This window comes from Mus caroli, unplaced genomic scaffold (genome assembly GCF_978045245.1).
Source record: "Mus caroli unplaced genomic scaffold, Mus_caroli_1 scaffold_13, whole genome shotgun sequence".
In the NCBI taxonomy this organism is placed as follows: Eukaryota; Metazoa; Chordata; class Mammalia; order Rodentia; family Muridae; genus Mus; species Mus caroli.
This window is the reverse complement of record NW_028227268.1, coordinates 46,051,890-46,078,318: the sequence shown is the minus strand read 5'-3', so window position 1 is coordinate 46,078,318 and position 26,429 is coordinate 46,051,890. Positions and strand designations below refer to the sequence as shown.

Here is a 26,429-nt window from a genome sequence, read left to right as displayed (position 1 = left end):
ATTGGTGCCCTTTCTTTTTCTTTTTTTGGCTTCTTTTCAAAGTCAACATTTGAGTTGTGGGGGGCAGAAAGGGACCTACATTTAAACTCACTAGACATTCATTACCACCTGACAGCAACCTTAGGAAAGCCTGCCAAACTCTGGTGGCTGGACTTGGCTATTCTGAATCCCCGGGGCTGGATAAAAATACAGATTCCAGAGCCTGGTGCTGTGGCACACACCTATAGTCCCAGCTACTCAAAAGGCTGATGCAGAAAAACACGGCAGCAAGATCCCCTCCAGCATGGACGATAAAGGAAGACTCATTTAAAGCGAAGAAGGCAGTGTGATAGCTCAGTACCTGGTGACCTGACCCCAGGACACCCTTGGTGGAAAGGTGACCAAATCCCACAGGCCATCCTCTGACCTCCACTCACAAGCACACCCGTGAAATTAATAATTTTTAAATTTTTAAAAATTTACACACACACACACACACACACACATACTTTCTTCAGTATTCCCAAATCTTGGTTCCATCCAACACCAGCTGCTTCTACCATGCCCTCCAAGTTTGATCACAATGAGATCAAAGTCATGCACGAGATGTCTCCGGTGCCACATCCACCTTGACCCCTAGATTGGTCCCCTCAATCTGTCTTTTCCTCCTCACTACAAAAAAGAAAGAAAAAGAAAAAGAAAAAAGAAAGAAAAGAAGAGAAGAGAAGAGAAGAGAAGAGAAGAGAAGAGAAAAGAAAAGAAAAGAAAAGAAAAGAAAAGAAAAGAAAAGAAAAGAAAAGAAAAAGAAAAAGTGATGACATCACCAGGGCAGAATTGGAGATGTCGAAGGACTGCAGTGACTGAGGTGGTACCTTCTGCCTCTGTCCTGATCATCAGAGCCATCGAGGAACCACACAAGAAAGACAAAGAAGCAGAAAAACATAACACAGTAAAACTGTCACTTTTGATAAGATTGTCAACGCTGACCAACGGACGCATCACCAGTTTTAGGTTTTGTTTTGTTTTTGTTTTGTTTTTGTTTTTGTGTTGTTATTTTTTTTTCCCCCTGAGGTAAGTTCTCCCTATGTATCTCTGGCTGACCTGGAGCTTGCCAGGCTGACTTTACAGTCACAGAGATCCTCCTGTCTCTGCCTCCTGAATGCTGGTATTAAAGGTATATAGGAGTATATCTGTAACACCAGTTTTTAGCCACAGAACTTTCTGGAACTATTTAGTAGATCCTGCGTACTTCACAGTCTGTGGATAGCAATGTGAGGGCACCAACCTGATGACATCATAGATGACATCAGCAATGGTGCAGTGGGAAGCCTGACTAGTTAAGAAGTAACAAGAGAAAATAATTTCAATAAAAGATCACCTGACCCAAAAATTATATATACACAGACAGACAGGCAGGACAGAAAAAAGACAGAGACAGAGACAAACAGAGAGAGACTGAGACTCCACATCTTTCCATTCAAAGGGGAAAGACACAAGAAATTTGTCCATTCACTCAGTTTTTTAAGACAGGATCTCACTTGTAGCCCAGGCTAGCCTCAAAGCTCACAGCTCTGAAGGTGGTCTCCTCAGGCACCAGGCATGCAATACACAGACGTATTTGTAGGCAAAACCCACCCATATACATAAAGTAAAAATCTGAAGAAGCACTGTAAGTCTCTTGCCTCGGCCTTCCAAGTGCTGGGGTTCTAGGTGGGCATCAGCACAGGCAGGCGTGTGTACCATCAGGCCTGGCTAGGAAGCGGCTGCAGGAGACATCACACTATTCACTCATTTGGGGAAGGTTCCATGCAGAGGCTGAAGGGCAACTTGCAGGAGTCAGTTCTCCCCGTCCACCCTGAGGTTTGGGAATCAAAATCAAGGTAACAGGCATGGCAGCGAGTGCCTTTACCTGTCCCGCCAGCTCTGGAAGCTCCTTCCTCATAATGTTCTTACAGAGGATTTAACATGCAATCAAATTTTAAAAATGTATTCATTTACTTGTGTGTATGTGTGCAGATGTATGTGTGTGAAAGAGACAGAGAGTCACACTGAGAAAGATAGACGCAACGACAGAGACAGAAAATTTGGAGACCAGAAGATGGCAGATGGCATCAGTGACACTCTCTCTCTCTCTCTCTCTCTCTCTCTCTCTCTCTCTCTCTCTCTCTCTCTCTCTCTCAAATTAGGGCTTGTGCTTTTCTTGGCTAGGCCGGAAGCCAGCATGCCCCAGTGATCCTCCTGCCTCCAACCTTATCTAGAGTTGGGGTTACAGATGTACACCAGACCCCTGGCTTGTTACATGGGTGCTGTGTTCAGAAATCTGTCCTCATAACTGAACAGGAAGCACCCTTAACATCTGAGCCAGCTAGCTCTCTGGCCTCTTGTCAGTTCTTTATCTAGAATATTTGAGGTAGAGGAACAATAATGGTTTAGTAATTTCCTCCATCTTTTTTTCAGGTTAATCAGCAAATACTTAACAGGTAGAGGGGTGGTAAACGATGCTCCAGCAGACACTGGGAATACAAAGGTGGCTTGCTGTATGTCAGGTCTGTGCTGAAGGTTTCCCAAGGGTTCACACATCCAGTTGTACAACACTCCAGGAGATAGAACTACTGACACATCCATTGCACGCATAAAACCAGGCATGAAGAGGCACAACCACTTTTTAGATCCTTGTAACAGAGGATGGGGATGTAGCTCAGGTGGTGGAGTATGTGCCTGCCACACAGGAAGCCCTGAGCTCAGCACATTATAAACCTGGCATGGTACCACAAGTGCTGGTCCTGGGTCTGGAGAGGCTGACTTAGGAGGCTCACAGTAAGTCAGAGGGCAGCCTGGGCTCCACAAGGAAACCCTGTCTCAGAACCAACCTACAGAGGAATAAGTAAGCAAATCTAACGGATCAGCAGGAGAGCAGTTTTAAAGGTGTGCAGCCTGGCTCCAGAGCCTGCAGTTACCACCAGGAGCCAGTACCTACCTGCATTACCAACTCTAAGCAAGGCACAAGGAAACAGGTGTCAAATCAAGATAGAAAGATAGGGGTTTTGACTGGAAACTTATTTATTTATTTATTTATTTATTTAAATTTTTAAAAATCATTTGCCAAAAGACTAAAGGAATATAAAGTTCTCTACAAATCCTTGACTGGAGCTATAAATGAGATCAACCTATCTAAGCGCAGCACAGAGTTTTCTCTGAGCTTCAGCTGAGAGATTAAGAAGGCCAATCATGCTGGGCAGTGGTGGCGCATGCCTTTAATCCCAGCACTTGGGAGGCAGAGGCAGGTGGATTTCTTAGATCGAGGCCAGCCTGGTCTACAGAGTGAGTTCCAGGACAGCCAGGGCTACACAGAGAAACCCTGTCTCATGGGGAAAAAAAAAAAGTCAAAAGCATCTTGATTTCTTTTTTTTTTTTTTTTTTTTTTTTTTTTTTGGTTTTTCGAGACAGGGTTTCTCTGTGTAGCCCTGGCTGTCCTGGCACTCACTTTGTAGACCAGGCTGGCCTCGAACTCAGAAATCCGCCTGCCTCTGCCTCCCGAGTGCTGGGATTAAAGGCGTGCGCCACCACGCCCGGCTACATCTTGATTTCTTAATGTGGTAGAGTGGAAGTTAGGCCACTCTGGGAACCAGAGAAACACGAAACTTCTGATTCTGATTAATTTTTCCATAAACCATGCCTGAACTGATCCCTTAGACAGATGATGATTTAGAGGACAGAGAAAGCTAGCTGTCAGCCTGTCTGAGACCCGAAGGGCAAACCAAGGACAAGGGCCACCTCAGAGCAAGAAGATGCCTACTTCCCACCATTTTGGTGACTGTGAGTGATATTTAGTTTGAATTGGGTTTGCAGAGGTTGGTGGTCATTCTCTGCCCTCTGTGCAAGCTGCAGCCCAGCTCTGTCCTGCCCATGGTGATAGGCAGTGGTATATGGCAGGCCACTGTGCCTATCTATCTTCAAGAGCTATCAAGTGCTGAACAGCGCCTCTTCCCTGCCTTAAACTCAGTGATCAGCTGTCAAGGGTCTTCAACTTTAAATAAAGATTAATTTTTGGAGTTAGGCTTAGTGGTAAATGCCTGTAATGACAGTACTTGGGAAGTGGAGGCAGAAGGATCAGCCCTGGCTATTTAGTGAGTTCTAAGACAGGCTGGTACCTGAAGAAACCCTGTCTCAAAGGGGGAAGGGCTTCATCAATTTTTAGAATCCATGATACTAGTATATGTTGCTGCTATGCACTCCCCTCCTTTTCTCTCTCTGCCCCTCCTCCCTCCCACTCCCCCTCCCATTTATTCCCTATTTCCTTCCTTCCCCCTCCCCTTTCTTCCTTCCTTTCATGAATAACCGCTATCCACCATGGTTGACTTAAGTGAAATATGTAAATTACTCCTTAACAAATCTAAATTACCTACCTTAGCAAAGCCAAATGCTAAAAATGTCTATAAGACAGAAGCAGTTTAAAAGAAGAAAAGAGCCAGGGATTTAAGGTCTGAATGTACGAGCTAGGGATGTGACTCAATGTGACTCAATGGTAGGATGTTGGCCTAGCATTCCTGAAGCCCCAGGTTTGATTTCCAGAAGGCAGTGTTGGGGATTAGATCTATTCTGGGTGTGGTAGCAGCACTCAGGCCAGCCCTAGCTACATATTAAGTCCTTATCTCAAAGACAAAAATAATAGAGTTTAGGCCTCTAATTCCTGCCTTGTGAGACGGAGGAATCAGAGAGGTACATGACCAAGTCAGGCTAAGTAAGACGCTGTCTCAAAACAAAAGAATAATAATAGTAAATAAAAAATTAATAGCTTGCATCTAGAAATTCTGGTTGTAAATGTTTCTACCCCAATCTAGCACAAAGTATATGTTTATAGTGGCTAAGTTGTATTTGTCCTCTCGCTTAAAAAATAGAATATTGCCTGAATGAAATTCATACCCAGTCCTCTCCCCAATTCAGTAGAGCCAAGTTTGGGATTGTCCTCTGAAAGCTGAGAACACCAGGGCCTGCAGGAGAGCAGGTCTACAAGAGTTCAGAAGGCTGGTGTGTTGCTTGGTTTTGCCAACTTCATACAAATCTAGAGAATCTGAAAAGAAGGAACCTCCACTGAGGAATTACCTCCATCACACTGGCCTGTAGACACGTTTATCTGGCGTCTTCTTGATTAGTGATTGATGTGGGCGGGCCAGCTCACTGTGGCTGGTATTATCTTTTGGCAGGGGGTCCTAGGACTTACAAGAAGGTAGGCTGAGCAAGCCACAAACAAGGCAATACCCATTGTTCCCCACGAGCTTTGTCCTGACTGCAGGTTCTTGCCTTGAGTTCCTGCTCTGATTCCCTTCAATCATAGACTATGACAAGGAAGCACAAGAGAAAATGCAGCCTTTCCTCACCCAAGTTGTTTTGGTCACGGCTTTTATTACAGCAACAGAAAGCAAACTAAGATACCCCATCTGTGTCCACATCTATGTCTACATATATGAGGTTCAAGCACTAGAACACTGAGGAAGTCTGGCTACCTGGGATGGTGTGACTGTAACATAATTGTTACATTCCAGTAACATAATTGTTACATTCCAAGGCCTGAGACCTAGTCTGGGGGATGGAGAAAGGGGCTTATTAGCCAGCTCAGAGGTACACTAGGAAAGGAGGGCATTTTTGTGGTCTGTGAAACAATCCTTAACACAAGAAATATAACCTCAAATGCCTATAGTAACTAGACAGCTGTGTAACACTGGTAGATACTGACATCTAAGTAGCACTTAGTATATGCCAGTCTGAACACACATTAACCCATTTCCTTTTCAAGTATCTGTTAAATAAACTATTATAGACCCCATTTTTTAGGGAAGTTATGTAATTTGCCTGTAGAAGTTATGTAATTTGCCTAAACTCATGCAGCTAAATTATGCAGAGGCAAGACCCAAGGCCAGGAAGCTCACACTTGAGTCTTGCTTAGACCATTACCTTTCATACTCTCAGCGCTTGTAGACGCAGGGGTTGAGGAAGAAGGTTAGAACAACTGGCAAAATCCCACCTAGTCTACCGGATGCCTGATCTGTTAATCTCCCCATCAGTCGAGAGAGATTAAAGAAACAATTTCATTTCATTTTAGCCCTCTGCAATTCAAACAAAGCAGGTCACCAGACTGTACTGAGCTTGGAGTGTAGTCCCAGCTGCCTCCCATCTGACCAAAAGTCTCTGGTGGGGATTGTGGGTCTAGAGACCAGAGGGAGTTCCCTCAGCTAACAACAGCACCCTCAGGTCCACTGATATGAATAATTAATTTGTTTTAGCATTGCTGCCCACAAAGGTTACCAACAAGCCCAACATTCAGAAAGCAACCCAATGCCCTTCTAAGACAAAGAAGGCAGGCGTAGGAGGTACTAGGAAACCCTGGGGAGCCCCATCATAAAATCTGGTGGGGCTATCTGTGTTCAAAGGGAGCCGGGATGCCAGCCTAGCCTGTGAGCCTGCTCTGGTCTAGTTGCCTCAGTGGGGCCATAAGAGTGTCAGCAAGACTCATTAGAGCTGTGACATGCTGTGGCTTTCACTACCGTCAGTGGGAGTGGACTCGAGATTTCTCCAGATGTTTTAAAATAAGACAAAAAGGCACAATTATGCAGCCAAGCGAAGACAACGCAGCTGCATACAAAGCAGGGCTTTCTCTATAATAGGATCACAACCCAGCGAGCCTTGTGGAGGCCTCACCTTGCTCACTGCTGCTGAGAGGCATCTGTAATTGGACGCTCCACTGCTCCAGCTCTTAGATTATTCAAAGTGCAGGATTTCCAAGAGCCTCGGGTTTCAATTAAGAATATGACCAGGCAACCTGACGAGGATAATACTATTTTCACCCTTGTAATCTATTTCAGCAATGCTCAGGGCCACACGAGTAATGACTGTGACAAGGTTAACCAGCCTGCACCAAGTGTCTGCTGTGTGCCAGCTACTGTCCAGAGTACTTTATAAATACATACTGACCTGTGTAATCGTCACACAACTTAATTAGACATTGATTTTGTATGAGTATGGTTTCCTTGGTCTACAGATATAGACACCAAGACACAAAAAGGCCAAGAAACTCACTCGAGGTCACACCATAATTATGTAAAGGAGCTAGGACTTGCGTCTAAGTAATATAGCCCCAGGCCTTGACCATCACACTAGTGACTGTTTGTATTTGCACAGCTCTGACTATAAGTCACACCTTGTGATACTTACTCTTTGTACATTAGAATTTAAACTGAGAGGTAGGTGTGTGTGTGTGTGTGTGTGTGAGTGAGTGAGAGAGAGAGAGAGAGAGAGATACATCCCCAGGCCTCATTTAATTTTACAATACCAAATGAGGTCAAATCATCCCTTTTTCTTTCAGGAAAGAAAATGTCTCAAAGAGAGGTAAAATAGTTAGTGGGGCAAATGTCTGGCTACAGAAAACATGGCTGTAGCCCTGGTGTGTTAGTTACTCTAGGCCTAAGATATTCTCACTCACAATTTCTGAAAATTGCAGTCCAACACAGGACAGCATGGTGGACCATCTTAGTCCAAGGCAGCACGGGCTTATACAGCTCCACATATTGACAACTAGGAGCCCAATCATAATCTTCAATGGCCGGCCCCTAGGGACCTGTTTCCTCCAGCCAGGGCCCAGCTCTTAAAGATGCCACAGTATCCCCAAACAGTGCCAGGAGATGGGAAACAAATTTTCAAAACATGAATCTTTGGGGACATTTCATGTCTAAATTTTAACACTCACATTCCTGTGACTCAGAGCCAGGCAACACCTTACAGGGTTCAGTGTCCCAGCTCATTTAGCTTATTGGATTTCATAAAATTCATGACTAGAAAACCATCCAGTCCAATCACATTATCTCAGACCTACAGCCTGAAGAAATTAATAGTTAGTGGTGAAGGCTGAAGATGCAGCTCGGCTGGTAGAGCATTTGCCTAGCATGCATGAAGCCCTGGGTTGGGTCCCTAGTACTGCATACACCATTCATGGTGGCTCATGATAGTAATCTCAGGACTCCTGAGGTCCAAGCAGAAGAACCAGAACTTCAAAGCCATCTGTGTGGTCAATGCCTGTAATCACAGCACTTGAGGTCAGGCAAGAGAATCCAGGGTTCAAGGAAACCCCCAGGTGCAAACGAATCCTGATCATCAAGTTAACATTGAAGCAGCTTTGGTGAGGGAGGAGGGGGTGGAGGTTGGCTTTTTGAAATAGGATTTCTCTGTATAACAGCCCTGGCTGTCCTGGGACTCACAGAGATCCACCTGCCTCTGTCTACCAAGTGCTGGGGATTAAAGGCTGGTGCCATCATGTTCATCTGGCAGCAGCTTTATTAAAGGCAAGAACAGTTATATAAATAAATTAGAAACCTGGGGGCTCTAAAGTCTGAAAAGAATAAAATGAGAAAAAGCCACCATAAACGAGGCATGGCACTAGCACTCAGGAGGCAGAAGCAGTTAGATTTCTGTGTGTTCAAGGCCAGAATGGTCTACTTAGCATGTTCCAGAGACGCCAAGGCTACACAGTGAGACCTTGTCAAAAGAAAAAAAAAAGAATGAATAGAAGAAAAGAAAGGAAATCGAGGGGAGGGGGAAGAAGGGAGAGAAGGAACAGAGAATCCCAGCTCTTGAATAGGGCAAACAAGAAGTGTAGATGAAGAAAAAGGTAACAGTAATAGAGGGAAGCCAGATGACATCACAGTGCTGTGATCCCAAAGCCTACCTTTATAGTTTGGGGCTAGCCTGAGCTACAGGAGCAGAAGGAAAAGGAGGATGAAAAAATGGGGGAGAGAAAAAGTAAAAGGTCTTTTAATTCTTAGAGGCCAATAGCCTGCCTAGGTATTCCAAATCCCACAAAATCCTCACTTGAAGGGATGGAGAAGCGGCTCAGTGATAAGAGCACTGGCTGCTCTTCCAGAGGACTGGGGTTCAATTCCCAGCACCCACATGGCAGCGTACAATCGTCTATAATACCAGTCTCAGGGTACCCAACATCTCCTAATCCTTCCCAAACAGCCACAGTCTGCAGACCAAGTTTTCAGAAACCTGAGACTTATTCAGGAGACAGTTCATTCAAACCACCACACCATCCCTAAAACGTAAATAAAAATAAATGGACAGGGTCTGAGTAGATGGCTCAGCAGTTAAGAGCACTGGCTACTCTCTCTCTTACAGAGTATCAGGGTTCAACTTCCAGCACCCACATGGCAGCTCACAACCATTGTAACTCTGAGGAACCCAACAACATCCACATGGCAGCATGGGCATCAGGAGCCTTCAGGCCTCCTTGGGCATCAGGGACTCACTAGACAGACAACCAGTAAAATACCCATACACATAAAATAAATGAATTAAAAACAAGTCCTTACTTGAAAATACATGATCAGTCAGGTACAGTAGCTCTTGCTTGCCATCCCAGCATCAGAGAGGCATGAGCAGGAGGATCTTGAGTTCAAGTCCAATCTGGACTATATATAACGAGACCCTATTTCAAATTATATACAGTCACCAAAAAACCACAATCATTCTTCTACTTGTTCAACAAAAGCATTATGTCATCCTTGTCTAAGAGGCAGTGATACTACAATTTAAAAACTGACCTGTGCAAAGAGGAATGGAGAGGGTGACTTACAGTTATATAGATGCCCTAACTTACAAGCATGCAAAGTTCGGGGAAGGATGGTGGAGCCAATACTGAGCTGTTTTCCAAAAGCCATTCACAGTTCCTTTCCCCTAACATCCTTCACAGTGAGCTGAAGAGCCAAGATTCCTGATCAGACTCCCTTGCAGCTAAAGATGGTCATGTGACCCAGCTTGGCCCCAAAGTGTGACCAATTAGGAGTAGTCAGGTAGGACTTCCATGAACACTTTTTTTTAGAATTTAGTTTTAAAACAAGTTCTTACTCTGTAGCCCAGCCAGGTCTAGAACTCACTGAGACCAATCCTGATGCTAGGATTATGAACACAAACCACCATCCTTGGCTCCATTCTTACAGGGACATCCAGCCAATGATTAGCTTGAATCCTTTGTTTCCTTCCCTCCCTAAATCCCAAGCACACACAGGTAACTCAGCATATACACATTTCAAACTGTGATGTCACAAGCAAGAGGGCAAACATCTTCCCAGTGTAAGACAATGGGAGGATTTGAAACTGAAGTCCCTGCTGAGCCAGTCCTCCCAATGGGAGGAAAACAAACCCGTAGCCCACAAAGTCACTATAGTGAATGACACCTAAAATAGCACCAACTCAATTTTCTTATGGTTCTGTACCTTGGAAACCTGAAGCAGTTCTTACTCTGTAGCCCAGGCTAGCCTAGGGCTTACACGCTAACATGGAGGTGCTGGCAGGGACAAATTCCTTTCAGGAGAATGGAGAACTCATCTTTTTTTTTTCTTTCTTTTTTTTTTTTTTTTGCATTCTGTGGCTTCCAGACACCACTCACATTTCTTGGCTAGTTATTTCTTTCTTCATATTCAAAATCAGTAGCAAGGAGTTATATCACCCTGACCAACACACACACACACACACACACACACACCCCCCAAAGTCCCTAGCTTACTCTCATCTTCAAAGTCTCTTTGTTTTATATACAAGGGTCAGGAATTAGGATCCTCTTTGAGGACCAAAATTTTGCCTATCATGGCTACTGTGGAGGTACAGGGCTGCAGTGTAAGCACAGGAGAAGGGAGTTTTCAGTTCCTTGGTATGTGTATGTCTTCTGTGTACCACACGCATGCCTGGTCCCTGTGAAGGCCAGAAGAGAGTAATTGGATCCCCTAGACATGGAATTACAGACAATTGTGAGCCACCATGCAAATGCTGGGACTCCAACATGGGTTCTCTGTAAGAGCAGCCAGTGAGCCTGCTGAACCAAGCTGCCCAACCTGCTCAACTCTCAGCTGCCCAAATGAACTCCTGACTGAGAGCCAAGTTCTAGTTCTTTGTGGGGAAGACAGAGAAGGCTTCACAGAGCAGGAAGCCACCTATCCTAGGCTTGAAGGATGAATCAAACTCTGTCCTGAAGACAAGGCAGAGGGGCAGTCACGACAAAAGCAGAAAGGGAAGCATGTGCTACACAAAGCTCTCAGTACTGCTGGGCACAGCACATGTATGAAGGAGGAGGGAATTTCCCAGATAGCTTTGTAAAAAAAAAAAAATTCTCAGATCTTACTCTTTGTATATGGTGAGCCACTGCAGTTTGTGAATAAAGGTACAAATTTTGACTTGGGAGCATAGAGCGACCATTTCTCTTTAATGTGAAATGTAACATGAGGCTGGAGAGGAAAAGCTAGAGGCAAACCAACTGGTCCTTGAGGTAGTCTGGGTGGGGATGAGGGACCTCTAGCTACTCATAAACATTTGTTGAGCACTTCGCAAGTGGCTAGGCACGATGATAACCTGAAGCTACAACACAGACAGCAAAGTCAGAACAAGATCCCATGTCAGTTTGACAATTACAACCAAAAGCATAAATGGTGTTCAGGGGAGGAGCCTCATGCATGGGACACTGGTCCTGCCTGAGACCTAAAGCATAGACAGGAAGAATGGGACCCAGAATAACTAAGGCGGTCCCATGCAACAGAAAGGGGCCCCAGTAATGGGTGGCTAATGAGGCCAACAGCCCCCCTTTAAAATATTAATTTTTATTTTTAATTATGTGTATTTGGGGTAAGAGGTATGTGCACATGTGAGTTCAGGTACCCATAGACACCGGAAGAGGCTTCAGATCCCCTGGAACTGGGTTTACAGGTGGTTGTAAGCCACCTCACACCGGTGCTAGGAATCAAACTTGTGTCCTCTGCTGGCCATCTTTCCAGTTCCCAAAGGCCCTTTGTGTATATATGTCACCCCCAGAAGCAAAAGGCCCTGATGCTTTCCCATATACCAGGTTGTTGCTTTATTTTTCCTTGAGACAGAATCTCTTGTAGCCCAGCATGGTCTCAAACACACTATGTAACCAAGGAGGACTTTGAAATTCTGATCCTCTAAAGTCCACCTCCTTAGGACTAGGGTCACAGGCCATGCCTCATGACACTCCATTTAACATTTATCAGGTGCTGGGAACTGAACCTCGAGTTTGTTTTTCAAGACAGAGTTTCTCTGTATAGCCCTGGCTATCTGGAACTCACTCCTTAGACCAGGCTGGCCTCACACTCAGAAATCTGCCTGCCTCTGCCTCCTTCTTGTGAATATTTTAAGCACTCTACCAACTAATAACAATCTCAGACTCTGACCAGCTTCACATATTTTAAATCACTGCACACGACAAATGAGGAGATGGAATGGGGGGGGGGGGGGTGAGGTTTCAGCCTGTGCTCAAAATGTACCTAAGTCCTGGGGGGGGGGAGCGGCTAGCGGGAGGGGGGAGCAGCTAGCGGGAGGGGGGTGTCTAAGATTAGAGTGAAATATAGTGGTAATATCATAACTTTGTGAATGTTCTAAAACGCAAAACCGAATGCAATCAACAGCCAATTTAATAGTATATGAGTTCTCAATAGAAAAATTAATCACAGCACTGAGCAATCTTGGGGGCTGGCCAGTTAACCCATTGCAGCCAGTTTCCTCATCTGTGGAACATCGTCTTTCCTCCCCACCCCCTTTTTTCCTTGCCATCCTGGGAATTGAACAGAGGTCATCCTCTTGCATACTGAGCAAGAACTCTGCCAGTGAGTACTATACCCTTAAGCCTTCCGTTTTCTTTTGAGGTAGAATCTCATTAAGTTATTCAGGCTGCCCTTTAAGCTTCTGAGCCTCCCACCTCTGAACGGCTGAGATTTCAGGCATGCGCAGTAGAGTAACAACGGGAAACCAGGCTTCACGCGGCGCAGACAGTAGGTACTAAGCATATTTTAGTTCCTTCTCTCCTAGGTGCCAATAAGCCTTTAAAACTATCTTTTGCTCAGCAATCACAAGACGTGTCATGAGCTCGAGGCAACCCACCTTCAGACAGACTAGTCTCAGGCAGAGGATTGCAAGACTCAAAACGGGAAGAAAAGGAAGCCGACTTTCACGGTGGAGACGCTGCAGATTTTCTCTGCAGCTAATATGGTGCAGAGGTGACAAGGGAGATGCATGTGACAGAAACGGCTGCGTGCAGAACGGTGGTGAGGGAAGCTGGCGGGCATAGAGACTTCTACTCATAAATTTTGTTTGATATGCAAACAGAGCCCAGCGTCCACATCGGACAACTGGGCAGCAGCGCAGCTCTGATGTTTGGAGATGGTTCACGATCCACCCTCAAGACCCAAAACACCTCAATTGTCTAGTACAGGATTAAGGAAGAGAAGTTGTGGGGTTTGTTGTTTGGGTTTTGGGGGGATTTTGTTTTTGCTTTTTTTTTTTCTTCCCCTGAGCTTCACACCTCGAGTTATGATAGTTGCTTTGCTAGTGCCTGCCTAGTGCTCAGCCGGCCTTCAGAAAGATACTGCTGAGAAACAGACCATAGTCGCTGCTCTCAGGGAGCCAGCCAACCCTTGACTCGAGAGCGATGCTTTGGAAGACAACAGGCATCGTGCCTTGCAGAGAGAAGGGGTTCTGTTGTCATTTGTCCACTGGGTCAATGAACTGATAGATGGCATAATAATAAAAACAATTGTGCAGTGTGGACTCACTCTAAGCATCACAGCCGGGATGGAGTCGTTGGAAAGGCTCGTGCCAGAGGCTGCTAGCTGCCTGCTCACTCTCTATTCTTCCATTTTTCCTTGTAACAGAGACCCCATTTGACTGGAGAGGGCCGTACGCCCTTATTCAGTACTCTATTTCCCAAACTCCCTGATAGCTAGGCTGATGTGATTAAAAACAGAAACTGTCATGAGAGACAAGACAGTTTCTAGGAAACCTCTCAAATAGCAGACCCAGCAACTGCCACTCCCTTTTTTTCCCTGTTCTTAAAATTCTTGCCTGAAGCATAAGTGTGATGGGTGGATCTCCAGCAGCCATTTGGGACCATGATACAAAAAGATGAAAGAGCCTAAATCACTCATGATCACACAGTCACCAACCATCTCCAGATTGTTTATCTCCAGAGTTCATATGACAGATAATAAAACTCTCACCTTGCTTAAATACCAACGTAAGACTTTGTCCTATGTAGCAAGTCCATATCTTAACCAATACAGGTTCTATGGAAGAGCCAGACCTCAGAGGGTAGACTTGGGGATTTAGGGACTCATGAGCATGCACCTCAAATGCCAGAAAAGAGCACATAAAAAGGACCAGCATCAAGAATGTTAGCTTGAGCAGGCAGAGGAAAACAAGAACCATGGAAATCCCAGCTTCTGGCTTCGCAGAAGGAAAAGGACCAGAGGCCACAAACAACCAAGGTTGAAGGAACAACACATTTATGGACTGAGGAAGAAGGGAGGAGAGAAAACAAACCGAACAAACTGTATCTGAGAGCCTCTTTATGTGACAAGATGCAAATAGGGGGTGTGGCTTAGTGACAGAATGTTTTCCCAGCATGCACCAGGCTCTGGCTTCCATGTCCAACATGGAAGGAAGAAACAGAGGGGATGATGGGAGGGACAGGAAGGAGATGTAAATATGAGCCCAGCTCAGCCAACTGGAAATCTCTGGACTTAACAGCTAAGGGAGCCATCTAAGAGCAGCTAAACCTATGAGCTGGTGGTGTGCTCTGTGATTTCCATACATTATCTCATGAAGGCTTCATAACAAGTCTAAGGTATACTCCCATTACTGCCACCTCCATCTCACAGACAAAGAACCTGAAACTCGGAGAGAGTCGGAAAGTCGTCTCATGGAAATATCCCAACCCTGCAGCCCTGTCTGCTGACCAGACACACTGCTTTTCCAGTGTGGAAGGAGGGTTTGTTTGTTTGTTTTGTTGTTGTTATTAAGATTTTTCAAGGTTTTACGTTTTTTAAAAAGTGTTCCATCTCTCCAGTCCTAAGAATAAGTGTGTATGTGTCTACACCAATATTTAAAAGACAGTAAATTGAGGTCTGAAGAGGGGGTTCAGCAGTTAAGAGCATTTACTGCTCATATAGAGGACCTGGGTTCAGTTCCCAACTTCCACATGGCAGTTCGTTACAGTCCTTAACTACAATTCTAGGGAATCCTATACTCTCTTCTGGTTCCATGAGCACCAGGCATGAACATGGCATATACATACACATGCAGGCAAAATGCATGCATGTGCATGCGCCCAGCCTCACAGACACACAGACACACACATGATAAATGCTTTTTAAATTTTATTTTTATTTTAATGTGTTTTGCCCGCATTATGTCTGTATGACAGTGTCAGAAACCCTGGAATTACAGACAGGTAGGTGTGAGCTGCCATGTGGGTGCTGGGATGGCCAGTGGTTCTCAACCTTCCTAATGCTGTGACCCTTAATACAGCTCATGTGTAGTGACCCCAACTGTAAAATTATTTCATCACTTTATAACTGTAATTTTGCTACTGTTATGAATCATAATGTAAATACCTAGTATGCAGGATATCTGATATGCGGCCCCAAAGGGTTGCAACCCACAGGTTGAGAACCTCTGATCTAGAGGCAACTACAAAACAATTCTTAATCAGAAGAAAACCAGATAGACCAGAGGAATCGGTTTCAAGGCTGGTTGCATTCCATACTTGTATAGAGAGAAGGTTAACCAGACCCTCCTATTAATGATGAGGGCAAGACAGTGGAGACGAGCAGTGGAGGGAGGCAAGTCCTGGAGAGTCAGTGACTCAGTGTGGACTCTCCACGAACCACAACAAACCACCAGTGTGTATGTCTCAGGCAGTTCTGTGTTGGTGGCAGGGTTCACGACACAGCACAGGCTGGCCTGGAACTCCTGATTCTCCAACCTGAGCATCACGACTAGGATTACAGACGTGCACCACTGCACTTGGCACGCAAAAACATTTTAATATCGCTCCACAACAGGAACAGTATTATTTTATCATAGCTAGCGCTGAAAGTTCAATTTAAATTAAGTTATTCACACACATCCCTGTATGCAAGGGATTTCTCCCAGCGCAACAATCTCATTAGTCATTGACAGTGTGTGTGTGTGTTTGTGTGTGTGTGAGAGAGAGAGAGAGAGAGAGAGCATCAAATTACAAATGAGCGATTAACATGAGCATCCAGCAGGAAATGCATTTTCCATGAAGATTAAAAATAAAAGGTCTCCATCAGAAGCCAGCAGAATCCAAGTGACAGGCTTCCAGGTATAGAGATCAGGCCCTGAGCTGGATGGCGTTGCCCCACATCTTTTATCCCAACACTCCGGAAGCAGAGGCACTGGAGGTGGGGGGGATCTCTTGAGTTCAAGACAAGCCTGGTCTACAGAGCAAGTTCCAGGACAGCCAGGGCTACACAGAGGAACTCTGTCTCAAAAACAAAAGCAAGAAAAGAAGAAACGAGATGAGACGAGACGAGAACCCAGGCCCTGAACGGCTGGCCCAGTATGACATTGCAAGCAGAATGCCATGAGCCAGCTTCATGGACAGACCCGTGTTCCAGTGCCAGCTCCAAAAGCTCTCTCTCTACACAGCTCTGGTTGGCTCCTACAGAGCCGCAGAGGCACCTGTAAGATGAGGCTAACCACTGCCATCTGCAGAGGTGCCCTGCTCCTCTGTCACCTAGCCTCCAACAGACTACAGCTTTAGTGTCCTCTAGTTAGATTCCTGGAAGAGGCTGAGAACACAATTGGAGCAGCCCAGATCTGACTCCTATGCTCTCTTTGGAGTCTTGAGTGTGACTTTAAGATTGCTTTCATGGTCCAGGGTTCTCATCTGCCTGCGGTAAACAGGAACACAGGTCTAGCCTAGGGTAGCACTTTACTGTGCTATTATTGGGATTGGGAGCATGTCACATCACACATGTGGAGGTCATAGGTCAGCTCTGTGAAGTTCACTCTCTGGCTCTCTCCTTCAACTTTTATGTAGGCTCCAGGATCAAAGGCAGATCTTCAGGCTTCCACAGTCAGGTGCAAGCACTAAGCCATCTCCCCAGCTCACATTCCTTATTTAGATATTTTTTCTTTTTATAAAACATGCAGGGCTGGTGAGATGGCTCAGCAGTTAAGAGCACTGACTGCTCTTCCAAAGGTCCTGAGTTCAAATCCCAGCAACCACATGGTGGCTCACAGCCATCCGTAACAAAATCTGATGCTCTCTTCTGGAGTGTCTGAAGACAGCTATAGTGTACTTACATATAATAAATAAATAAATATTAAAAAAAAACATGCAGACCATGGCGGCCCCAAACTCATGATCCTCCTGCTCCAGCCTCCCAAATGCTGATAGCCAGGCATATGCCACTCTATCCGGTTCCCTACTTAGGGTTTAACAGTAGCCACCCATCAAAAAGGTGTTTCTTTATCTAAAAATTAAGGTTTCTGCTCAGCAAAAAGATAGTGAAAACGATGAGGGTGTCCTGAACACAGCCTGCATGAAGCATGACCTTGATAAATGCTTGCTGAGTAGGACAGATGGAGGGAGGGAGGGGATAAGGAGGGAGGGAGGGAGGTAGGAAGGGGAGGGAAAGGAGGAAGGAAGGGAGGGATGGATGGAAGGAAGGGAGGGTCCAAGGGCTAAAAAGGAAAATTGGAGAAAGAGTACTGGGGCTGGGCTACAGTGCAGTGGTAGAGGGCTTCTTTAGAATACACAAGGCCCTTCATGCATGGGTTCAATCCCTATATCAGAGGCAAAGAAAGGCTGTGTGGCGAAAACTTGTCTCCACTGAACAAAATACTTTGGCATTTGCACTGAAGCCATTAGATGACCATTTTCTGACAGTCAAAAGGATGCTGGACTTAGAAAAGCCACCTGCAAGCTTTGTTAGAGGACAGTATCTGGGTCCACAAGCAGTGCAGACACACAAAAGAAACCACAGTCTGCAGAAAGGACTCATGAGCCCTGAGGACAGACCCCTTGACTCTGCGTCAATGGAGGTGCAGAAGCATGCTAGCATCCAAGGGAAACACCAGCCTCCACTGAAGGATATTCAGCTATAGGAGCCCAGGACTCGCTGGCCACTGAGGGGAAGTCTGAAATCTAGCAATATACCCCGCTACCTTTGAGGCCCCGTTCACAGGAGCCCCATAAGTAGGTGGCAGCCCTGCGAGGTGACCCCAGCTCCTAATGGTTTAGAGTCTGGTAGGGATTTCGGTGATAACAAAGACTATTATGGCACAGCCATAATGGACTTCATGGTCAGAATGACATAGCCATACATGGACTTCATGGTCAGAATGACATAGCCATAATGGACTTCATGGTCATGATAAGTCAAGTGTGCTATTAACCAATCTAAACAGCTTCCTAGTTCCCTGAATTCAATCTTCCCAATTCTCCTGGGAGGTACACACTAACACTTGTAGCAGGAAGCTTAGCATTTGTTTGATAACAATGGACTTGGGAATCAGACTGCCTAGGTATTCCGTTTGTAAACTGGGTGACTGGTGGCGTGTCCTTTGGGCTTCCCAAGCCTCAAGTTTATGTCTCACGAGGCTGTATGTCATAAACTCATAACTGGGGATAAAGTACTCAGGACAGGAGCTGACAAAAGTAGGCCAAGTCAGTGCTGTTCCTTATTGCTGCCTGTGAAAGGCAGGCTGAGACCTGGAGAGCCCAGTGACCTGCCCAGGGCCTCATATCTAGTGTGAAGGGCACCAGGAAGACTCAGGTCTAACTTCACAGTACGTATGACCCAACACATCAGATTCTGCCCCCCTCACCCCACTCCATTCACACCTTTGCCCTTTCTCAACCACCAAGTGCTAATCATGTCAACATGAGCTAGGCTTTTTTTCAAACCAATCAAGGCAATAGAGACCAAGAAACGATGCCTAAAGTGACCTAAAGTGAACTGGCATGCTTATTAATTAGACTCTGATTTTCTTCTCCTATGTGAAGTAAAACCCCAAAGATGTTTAGGCTTATGGATCTGTTCATTTTTTCTTTTTTCTTTTTGGTTTTTCGAGACAGGGTTTCTCTGTATAGCTCTGGCTGTCCTGGAACTCACTTTGTAGACCAGGCTGGCCTCAAACTCAGAAATCTACCTGCCTCTGCCTCTGCCTCCCGAGTGCTGGGATAAAAGGCGTGTGCCACCACATCCGGCTCTGTTCTTTACTTAGTAGAAAATGTCCCTTTTCCACAGAGGGGGAGCCCCTTAGTTATTTTATATGTTACCTCAGGGTTCTCTCTCCTTCAAACCCTGTGGCTAAGGTAAAGCCTGCTATATGATCCAATAGCATCTGCCCTGCAGTTAAGTCCTCTGGATACAGATATGGCACGTGGTCATCGGTAGAGATGGAGAAATAACACATGGGACCAATCCAAAGAGCTTCAAGAGCCAAGCTTAATGCTCTGCCCTGCTCCTGCCCTGTTGCCTGGAAGCTTCTAGGAAGGGCCTGAGTGGATCCAGAATATTCTGGAAGTAGAAGGTTTTGTAGAGTCAATTCGGCCTACAGAAGTAGTTAGTTCATATACCCACATGCTCACTACGTCCCAGGCCTGCTCTTTAGAGATGGTAGCCCGTCTATTCAACAGTGTGAGGAAGTCCTGTTTTACTAAGGCAGAAAGTAAACCACAGAAACATCAAATAACTCCTCCCACTGTCACACGTGCACTGCAATGCAGAGACCATGGGCCTTTTCCATTTTCTAAATAAGGGCTACATAGCTGAGGCTAACTAGGAGTTCTCCATCCTCCTGCTGCAGCCTTCGGGAGTGCTGGGATTGCAAGTGTGTGCCATCACCTCTGACACACACACTTCACAAACATTGTGCTATAGGTTGTGGAAACGTACTTTTAAAACAGCGACACGAACTGTGTGCTATAATGCTTTCTTGTGTTTTCTTTCCCCATTCTTTCCTTCCCTCTTGGCTTTTGATGCTAGGGGCTGAACCCATGGCCGTGAACATGGGAAGCATGTGTCCTATCCATGAGCTACACTCCCTTTATCTATTCTGTTATGGCCTATTACAGATCCAGGCATGGTGCACACACTTTTAATCCCAGAACTGTGTAGGCAAAGACAGGAAGACCACTGTGAGCTCCAGGCCAGCCTGATCTATACAGTGAGTTTTGGATCAGTCAGAGCTGTACAGTGAGACCCTATCTCAAAAACAAACAACAACAAAAAAGACAAAAAATTAACATATCACTCTGGACTAGTGAGATGGCTGAGGCACAGGCATCTGTCACCCAGCCTGAGGACCTGAGTTCGATCCTTGGGACCCACACGATGAGAGGAGAGAATCAAGTCACAGAAGTTGTGACTGACACAACTCTGACTTTCACGTGTGCACTGTGGCACATGCAACCCCCCCCCACACACACACACACAATCAGTGTAAAAATATACCATTCGACAAATACTTCCAGAAACTTAGTATATGTTAGTCACATTTGTATAAATGGAGACCCAAAAAGTTCCTATTCTCCTATAGTTCCCGTTTCACCAGGGATTAAGCTTGAGTACAGGAAGAGATATTGGATCCATATACAAAACAGTGGTGTCTGAGGAGCTAATTTAATGAGAACTCCAGGAAAAGCAAGCAAAGATGACCTCACGAGGCTTCCACCGCCTGCAGCCTGTTCTGCAGTGTAAGAAAAACTATCGATTGCTGTGACCCTGCATGTACATGTGTCACTGCATATGGTGTGCATATGCTTGCATGTGTGTGTGTGCTCTATCATACTCCTCCCTGAGGTTTTGGAGAGAAGAAGGCGGGATCTCCACCTGCAGCTGTGAGGGGGTTTCCTATACAAGTCTGCCTTGAGGAGAGCCTAGAAGACTTGGCTTTGGCACGCCTCGCCAAGGCCACTAGTGCCAGAGCGTGTGCTCCGCTGGAGTCTTTGGTCTAAAGGATAGAGAACCTTTTCCTCACTGATCTGCCCTAGGAACACCTTTGTTGTTAGCATGTGCTGGTTTCTACTTTAGCATCTTTACCTTTTAGCATCAAGGTACTAAAGAACAGACTGCCTGCAGAATTAGCAATCACTCCTGGGGAAGATCCAGAGCACGGAGAGTACCTGACAGAATGACTGATGTGGGTCTTGGGAGCAATGGGACAGGCGCCAACTACAAAGCACCCGAGGTGACTTCAGCCTCCGAGGAGGGCATTTGAAACCTGGCACCAGAGAAAAATCTTCGATTCTCGCTTTAAATTAAAGGGGAACATTAAAAAAATGACTACGAGCAGGGGTGGCAGAAGCATTACCTATGGGAAGTGCAGCCAATATCTGCTAATGAATAAGTGTAATTGATCAAAACAGATGACTTGATGGATCTTCCAAATGTGCTTTTAGCAAAGTGGACAGTCTCTCATTCCAATGCAAACTCGCCCAGAGAAGACCTAATAATGGAGATTTTGGAACAAGCCCAGAATCACTGATGTGTCTCCCCACACACAGCCCACCCCATTCACAGAGCAAGAAGGCATCTTAAGTTCCTTGCTGCAACACAGTCAACCCAGACACCAATGCATGCCAACACCAATGCATGCCAATGTCACTGGAACACTGGCACTTAGGATGTAGCAAAGGGGCAGTTGCATATCACCCAGTTAACTATTCCTCCTTACCTAGTTCTACTCCCTGATCTATGGAGAGCTGAACAGCCTTTCAAGTTCAATGCAGTGGCTCATTAATTTAGACATTATTTATGGAACACTGTGGTCACAAGAGGATTCAAAGACAACTAAGACCAGACCCTGACCTCAAGAAAGATGGCAGACTGGAGAGGAAGCAAAAGACACAGGACGGTCTCAGCTCACCTGTTCGAACACATCTCAAATTCAGTTTTCTCCTCTATCAGGGGAGGTATTGGGTCAAACAGGCTCTCTAGGAACCAGGCCAGCTCAAGACTGGGATTCCAAGCCCTTCCCTCTTCTCGGGCTCCTGGGAAGCCTACAGACCCCAGAGTAGCCTTCTGAGAAAGAAGAGTGCTCAGCAAAGAGGAGCATTACAGTAAATGAGGTCCCCAGCAAGAGATGCAGGCTGGAGAAAATGCAAGGTAACTTCAAAACATTTGGGGAAGGACTTCCCCACTAAGAAATCTCAGGGAAAATGGGGACTTCTGGAGCTTCTGCCTAGAGTACTATTAGGGTGGTGCAAAAGACTCTGGAGGACCTGTGAGGAGTGAGGGCTGAAGACTAAGACTAAAGAAAGATCCTGCCAAGGTCTAGGCAAGTGCGCCATTCCACCACGCTCCTCCCCTCCCCCGCCCCTCGCGAACCCCGGCACAGCCATCATGCTTATTTTCATAAACTCACCGAAACCCCAAAATCACTTCGCGCGCTCTTGTTTTGCGTTCCACAGATAGCTTTACAGAGGGGGTGGGGGGAGGCTTCCCAACTGCCCACGGTTAAAAGGACCACCAAGGTCTTCCATGGCTGGGTACCAGCAGCCAGCAGGATAGATCAGCCAGGTACCTAGAACAGGGGTATGCTTACCTGCGGAGAAGTCTTCGTGGTCTGAGCTGTTGTGGCTGCAGTCACTGCCTCTCTCTGGCGAGCTGTGACTGGGCGAATCCCGGTCCGGCACGCGCAGGAACCTCTTGCGCCCCCACTGGGCGAGGTGCTCCCGAGCCCCGCGTCTGGGGGACTCATCCTCCGCCTCCAGCTGCTCCAGGTCTCGACTCCGCCGCCGGTGGTGCCGCCAGCCTCCGGAGATCAGGTGCATCCAACGGTGGGGACTGCAGGGCCTCGCGGGTTTCTCCGCCTCATCGCGGGTCCCAAACCGGCAAGGGGCCATAAGTAGGTGGCCGAGGACGAATTTCTCATTCAAATCCACCATCTCGAAGTCGTGGTCACTGCAGTCGCCTCCATCATCCCCACCCGAAGCGTCCGGTTCGCCCTCCTCCGAGCCCCGCCCTGCCCGGGTCTCAGAGGACCGCTCCTCTCCCGGTACAGTGGACCCCGTGCCATCGTGGCCGGGGGGCACACAGTCTTCTCGGAGCCTGAAGAGCAAGCGAGGCTGCACCAGTTGCTGGTGGATGGCAGCGGTCAGACTGCGCACGGCGCCCCCTCCTTCCATCGCCCCGGGCCAGGCAGGAAGGTCCAGGCACACGTAGGGGGACGGCTCCGCTGGTGTCGCCACCTCCGAGTCCGGGTGCGCGGGGCCAGGGGAATCTGGGTCGCGACCCGCTGCGCCCTCCTTGTCGCGCGGCGGCGGCGCGCGCACGGGCCCGGCTGGCTCCTGCTCCTTCACCGAGGCTCCTCCGCTCCCTGTGTCGCTGCTGCAGCCTCCGCCGTCCCCGCCCTCTGACCGCCCGCCCGGTAGCTCCATCTTCCCTCCAGCCAGGGCCGCCTGCAGGTACCAGACTTTGAACTTCTCCTCGGCCAACACCTGTTGCAGACGCTTCAGGTTGAGTTTGCAACGCTCGAGCTCGCGCTCCATGTCCGGCACCGATTCCAACTTCATGACCGGAGTCTCCTCCCCTGGGAACTCGGCCTGCCAGTGGCGTTCAAACTCCTGCGGGTCCCACATACTGGCCCGGCCGTCGGGCCTCCCGGGCCCGGCTGCTGTGCGCCTAAGCCGGCTGAGGTGGCGCCTGGAGCTCGCTCGGAAGCGCGTGCTGTCGCAGTCGCTTGTCCCTCGCTCAGTCCCTGGAGGAGAAAAAGGGGGGAAAAAAATAAAGTTTTTCCCCTTCCGCCCTCGTGCGGTTTTTTTTTTTTTTTTTTTTCCCTTCTTCTGGGTTTCGCCTCCCTGACGTAAGCAGCCGCCCGGCTGCGGGGGCGGGAGCCCGGGGCCGCTAGCGCCGAGACCGCGGTCCCTAGCTACACGGCTCGGCCCGGTGGGCTCGGGCGCGCGGAGAGCAGTGGTGGGGGCGGAGCCTCGGTGGCGCAGGGCCAGGGCCTGCGGGCGCGCCTCGGAGCCGCGCGGGCAGCTGGGCCAGGGCCAGGGCAGGGCCGGCCGGGCTGCCCACCTCGGAGGCGCAGGCGCTGCCCACAGCTCGGCCCGCTCGCACCCTCCGAGCCAGCCGTGTTGCGCAGCTCCAGCCGCAGCGCGCTATCCGCGCCCCCTCCCTGCACCCAAGCGCGCGGCCACGGGGAAGCGGGAACTGGGGCCAGGGAGCGCGCGAAGCTCTCTGGGTCCCAACCAACGCCTCCCGCCACACCCCATATCCCAACCCAGCCTCTCCCTCCAAGCTCTCCAAGACCCCCTACCTTGGGTCAGGGAGGCACCTGGGACCAATGAGAGAAAGAGGCGGGAAAGGCGATGTGGCAAGTTCCTTTGGGCTGCCCAGAGCTGGGATTTATCCATCGCCTTGGACTAACTTGCTCAAGATCAGCCACTACGCCCAAAATTGGGGATAAGGCTTTGGTGTTTGGGTACCTTTAAATGTTCTCTTCATTGCTCCCTAGAGATTTTTTCCGGGAATTGTGATGGTCCTGTGACCTCAAAGCCGAGGGCACTCTTGAGTGACTTGAGCCAAGCCATAGTTGCAGAGGCCTAGGTCTGGTAGATGACCTTCCACTCCGCCTTCTCATTGTAGCCTCAGGCAATGCCCTTAAAGGTGGGGAACAAAAACAGGAGCTGGGGGAAAGGCACGAGTGGGCCACGTGGGGACTCCAGCGTCATCTTCTCCGGTGAAGTTTACAGCCTGCAGAGATGCCCTGATACACTCTGTCTCGTGCTTGCTGGAGAACAGAGACCTTATCGGTGATTCATAGGTTTCTTCATTTCAAAGATGAGGAAAATGATCATATTCAGAGGCAAAGTGACTCCGGAACTGGAAGTATTCCTTTCACCTCTCACTTTGGGAACTGGAGCTAAAAGCAGGAAAAACTTATTTTCAACCTGCTGCCACTCTCCTGTCTCCCGGACCACAGACATAGGCCGCCCAGCTCCCCCTTTCAATCCTCTCCAATTCATACTTGCAGGTTCTAAGAAACATACTTTGTCGTGCGTGTGTGCCTCTGTGTGTGTGTGTGTGTGTGTGTGTGTGTGTGTGTGTGCGCCCGCGCGCGCATGTCTGCATATACAGCTATAAGCATAGTATATGACCAGTGCCTGCTTTTGTAGAGGCTGGAGGTCTGCTGTCTTCCTTCTATGACTTTCCACCTCCACCATAAAAGAGACAAGGCAGCTCACTGAACCTGGGGCTCCCAATTTCTGCTGTTTGACATGTTGGCCAGAAAGCTCCCCAAGATCTGCCTATTTTGTTCTCCCCTGTGCTTATGCCCAATTTTAAATGAGTACTGGGGTCTGAACTCAAGTTCCTCGTGCTTTGGAGGCTAATACTTAATCGAGGGAACTATCTCCCAGCTGGCTCACCACAAACAAGATGGAGTCAATGCTTATGTTCACATTCCTTCAGTGGTTCCTGTCCCCCACAGGGTGGAGTCCAGACTCCTTGCATGCCATAAGGAGCCTGCTAGGTTTAGTCTCCACCTCCTGTACCTTATCTAGCCTTAAAAACTCAATTACTCCGGGCAGTGTCACACGCCTTTAATCCCAGCACTTGGAAGGCAGAGGCAGATGAATTTCTGAGTTTGAGGCCAGCCTGGTCTACAGAGTGAGTTCCAAGACAGCTAGGGCTACACAGAGAAACCCTGTCTCCGAAAAACCAAAAAAAAAAAAAAACTCAATTGCAACACCTTGTCCCCAAAGTTTCCTAAAAAACAAAAGCCAGTCTCCCCCTACACCAATAAAAGTTATTTTATGTGTGTTTTTCCACTTGAATCCCCTCCCCCCAGACAACTCTCTGAAGCTGAAGATGTCCAACTCTGTGAAGCTTTCTCCAGCTCTTCCGCAGTATGCTTGCATTCCCACTGGATCCTGCACGGGGCTGCCTTTGGCTTCCTACACCCATTACAATTAGCACACCTCTGAATAAACACACAAGGGCAGAGGTTTCTCTTCCACTTTGTGTTCCTTCTTGCTTAGCATGACATAGAGATGGCTGATCATTGTTGAAAGGGGGAAAGTGAATAAAGGACTGGTCGGCCAGAATACATACACAGACACACACACACACAAACACACACACACACACACACACACACACACACACACTTTTCTGTTCCTGCTTGACTAATTTTTTGCATCCTTCAGAACTGGGCCAAATGTGATTTCCCCAGAGGCTTACAACTCTGGAATTTTCTTCCTTGTCAACGTCTGTGTTTTCTGGTTTTACTCCTGTCCCCTCTTCCGTCTGCTTTCTTTTTTCTTTTCTTTTCTTTTCTTTTTTCTGATTTAGCAAGTGATTAGCATAGATTGTCATGGCATTTGTCTTCATGTGAGACTACTACAGAGGACTGAAGATCTTGTTCTGGCTTTATTTGAAGCAGGGTTTCTCTGTCTAACAGCACCAGCTGTCCTGGAACTCGCTCTGTAGACCAGGCTGGTCTCAAACTCAGAGATCTGCCTGCCTCTTCTTCCTGATTGCTGGGATTAAAGGCCTGATTATCTTTTAAGATACACTGATTTCAAGCCCCTTGTTGGGATGATTTTGAAATACTTCACCTAGTTCTTTACTCTG

General features: G+C 47.4%; 1 protein-coding gene and 1 long non-coding RNA gene across 2 annotated transcripts in view; one reads left to right on the top strand and one right to left on the bottom strand.

The window, feature by feature from the left end:
* The window catches only part of Abr (ABR activator of RhoGEF and GTPase), a 196,391-nt gene extending 172,850 nt beyond the window's left edge, over nt 1-23,541 (bottom strand). Inside the window, exon 1 of the mRNA XM_021175886.3 lies at nt 22,396-23,541. Coding sequence (XP_021031545.2) covers nt 22,396-23,431 — 1,036 coding nt within the window. The 5' untranslated portion in view covers nt 23,432-23,541. The remainder of the gene's footprint in view (nt 1-22,395) is intronic.
* Nucleotides 22,993-26,429, top strand: part of LOC147001456 (uncharacterized) — a 44,226-nt gene continuing 40,789 nt past the window's right edge. Inside the window, exon 1 of the long non-coding RNA XR_015045022.1 lies at nt 22,993-23,257. This is a non-coding gene — a long non-coding RNA (uncharacterized LOC147001456). The remainder of the gene's footprint in view (nt 23,258-26,429) is intronic.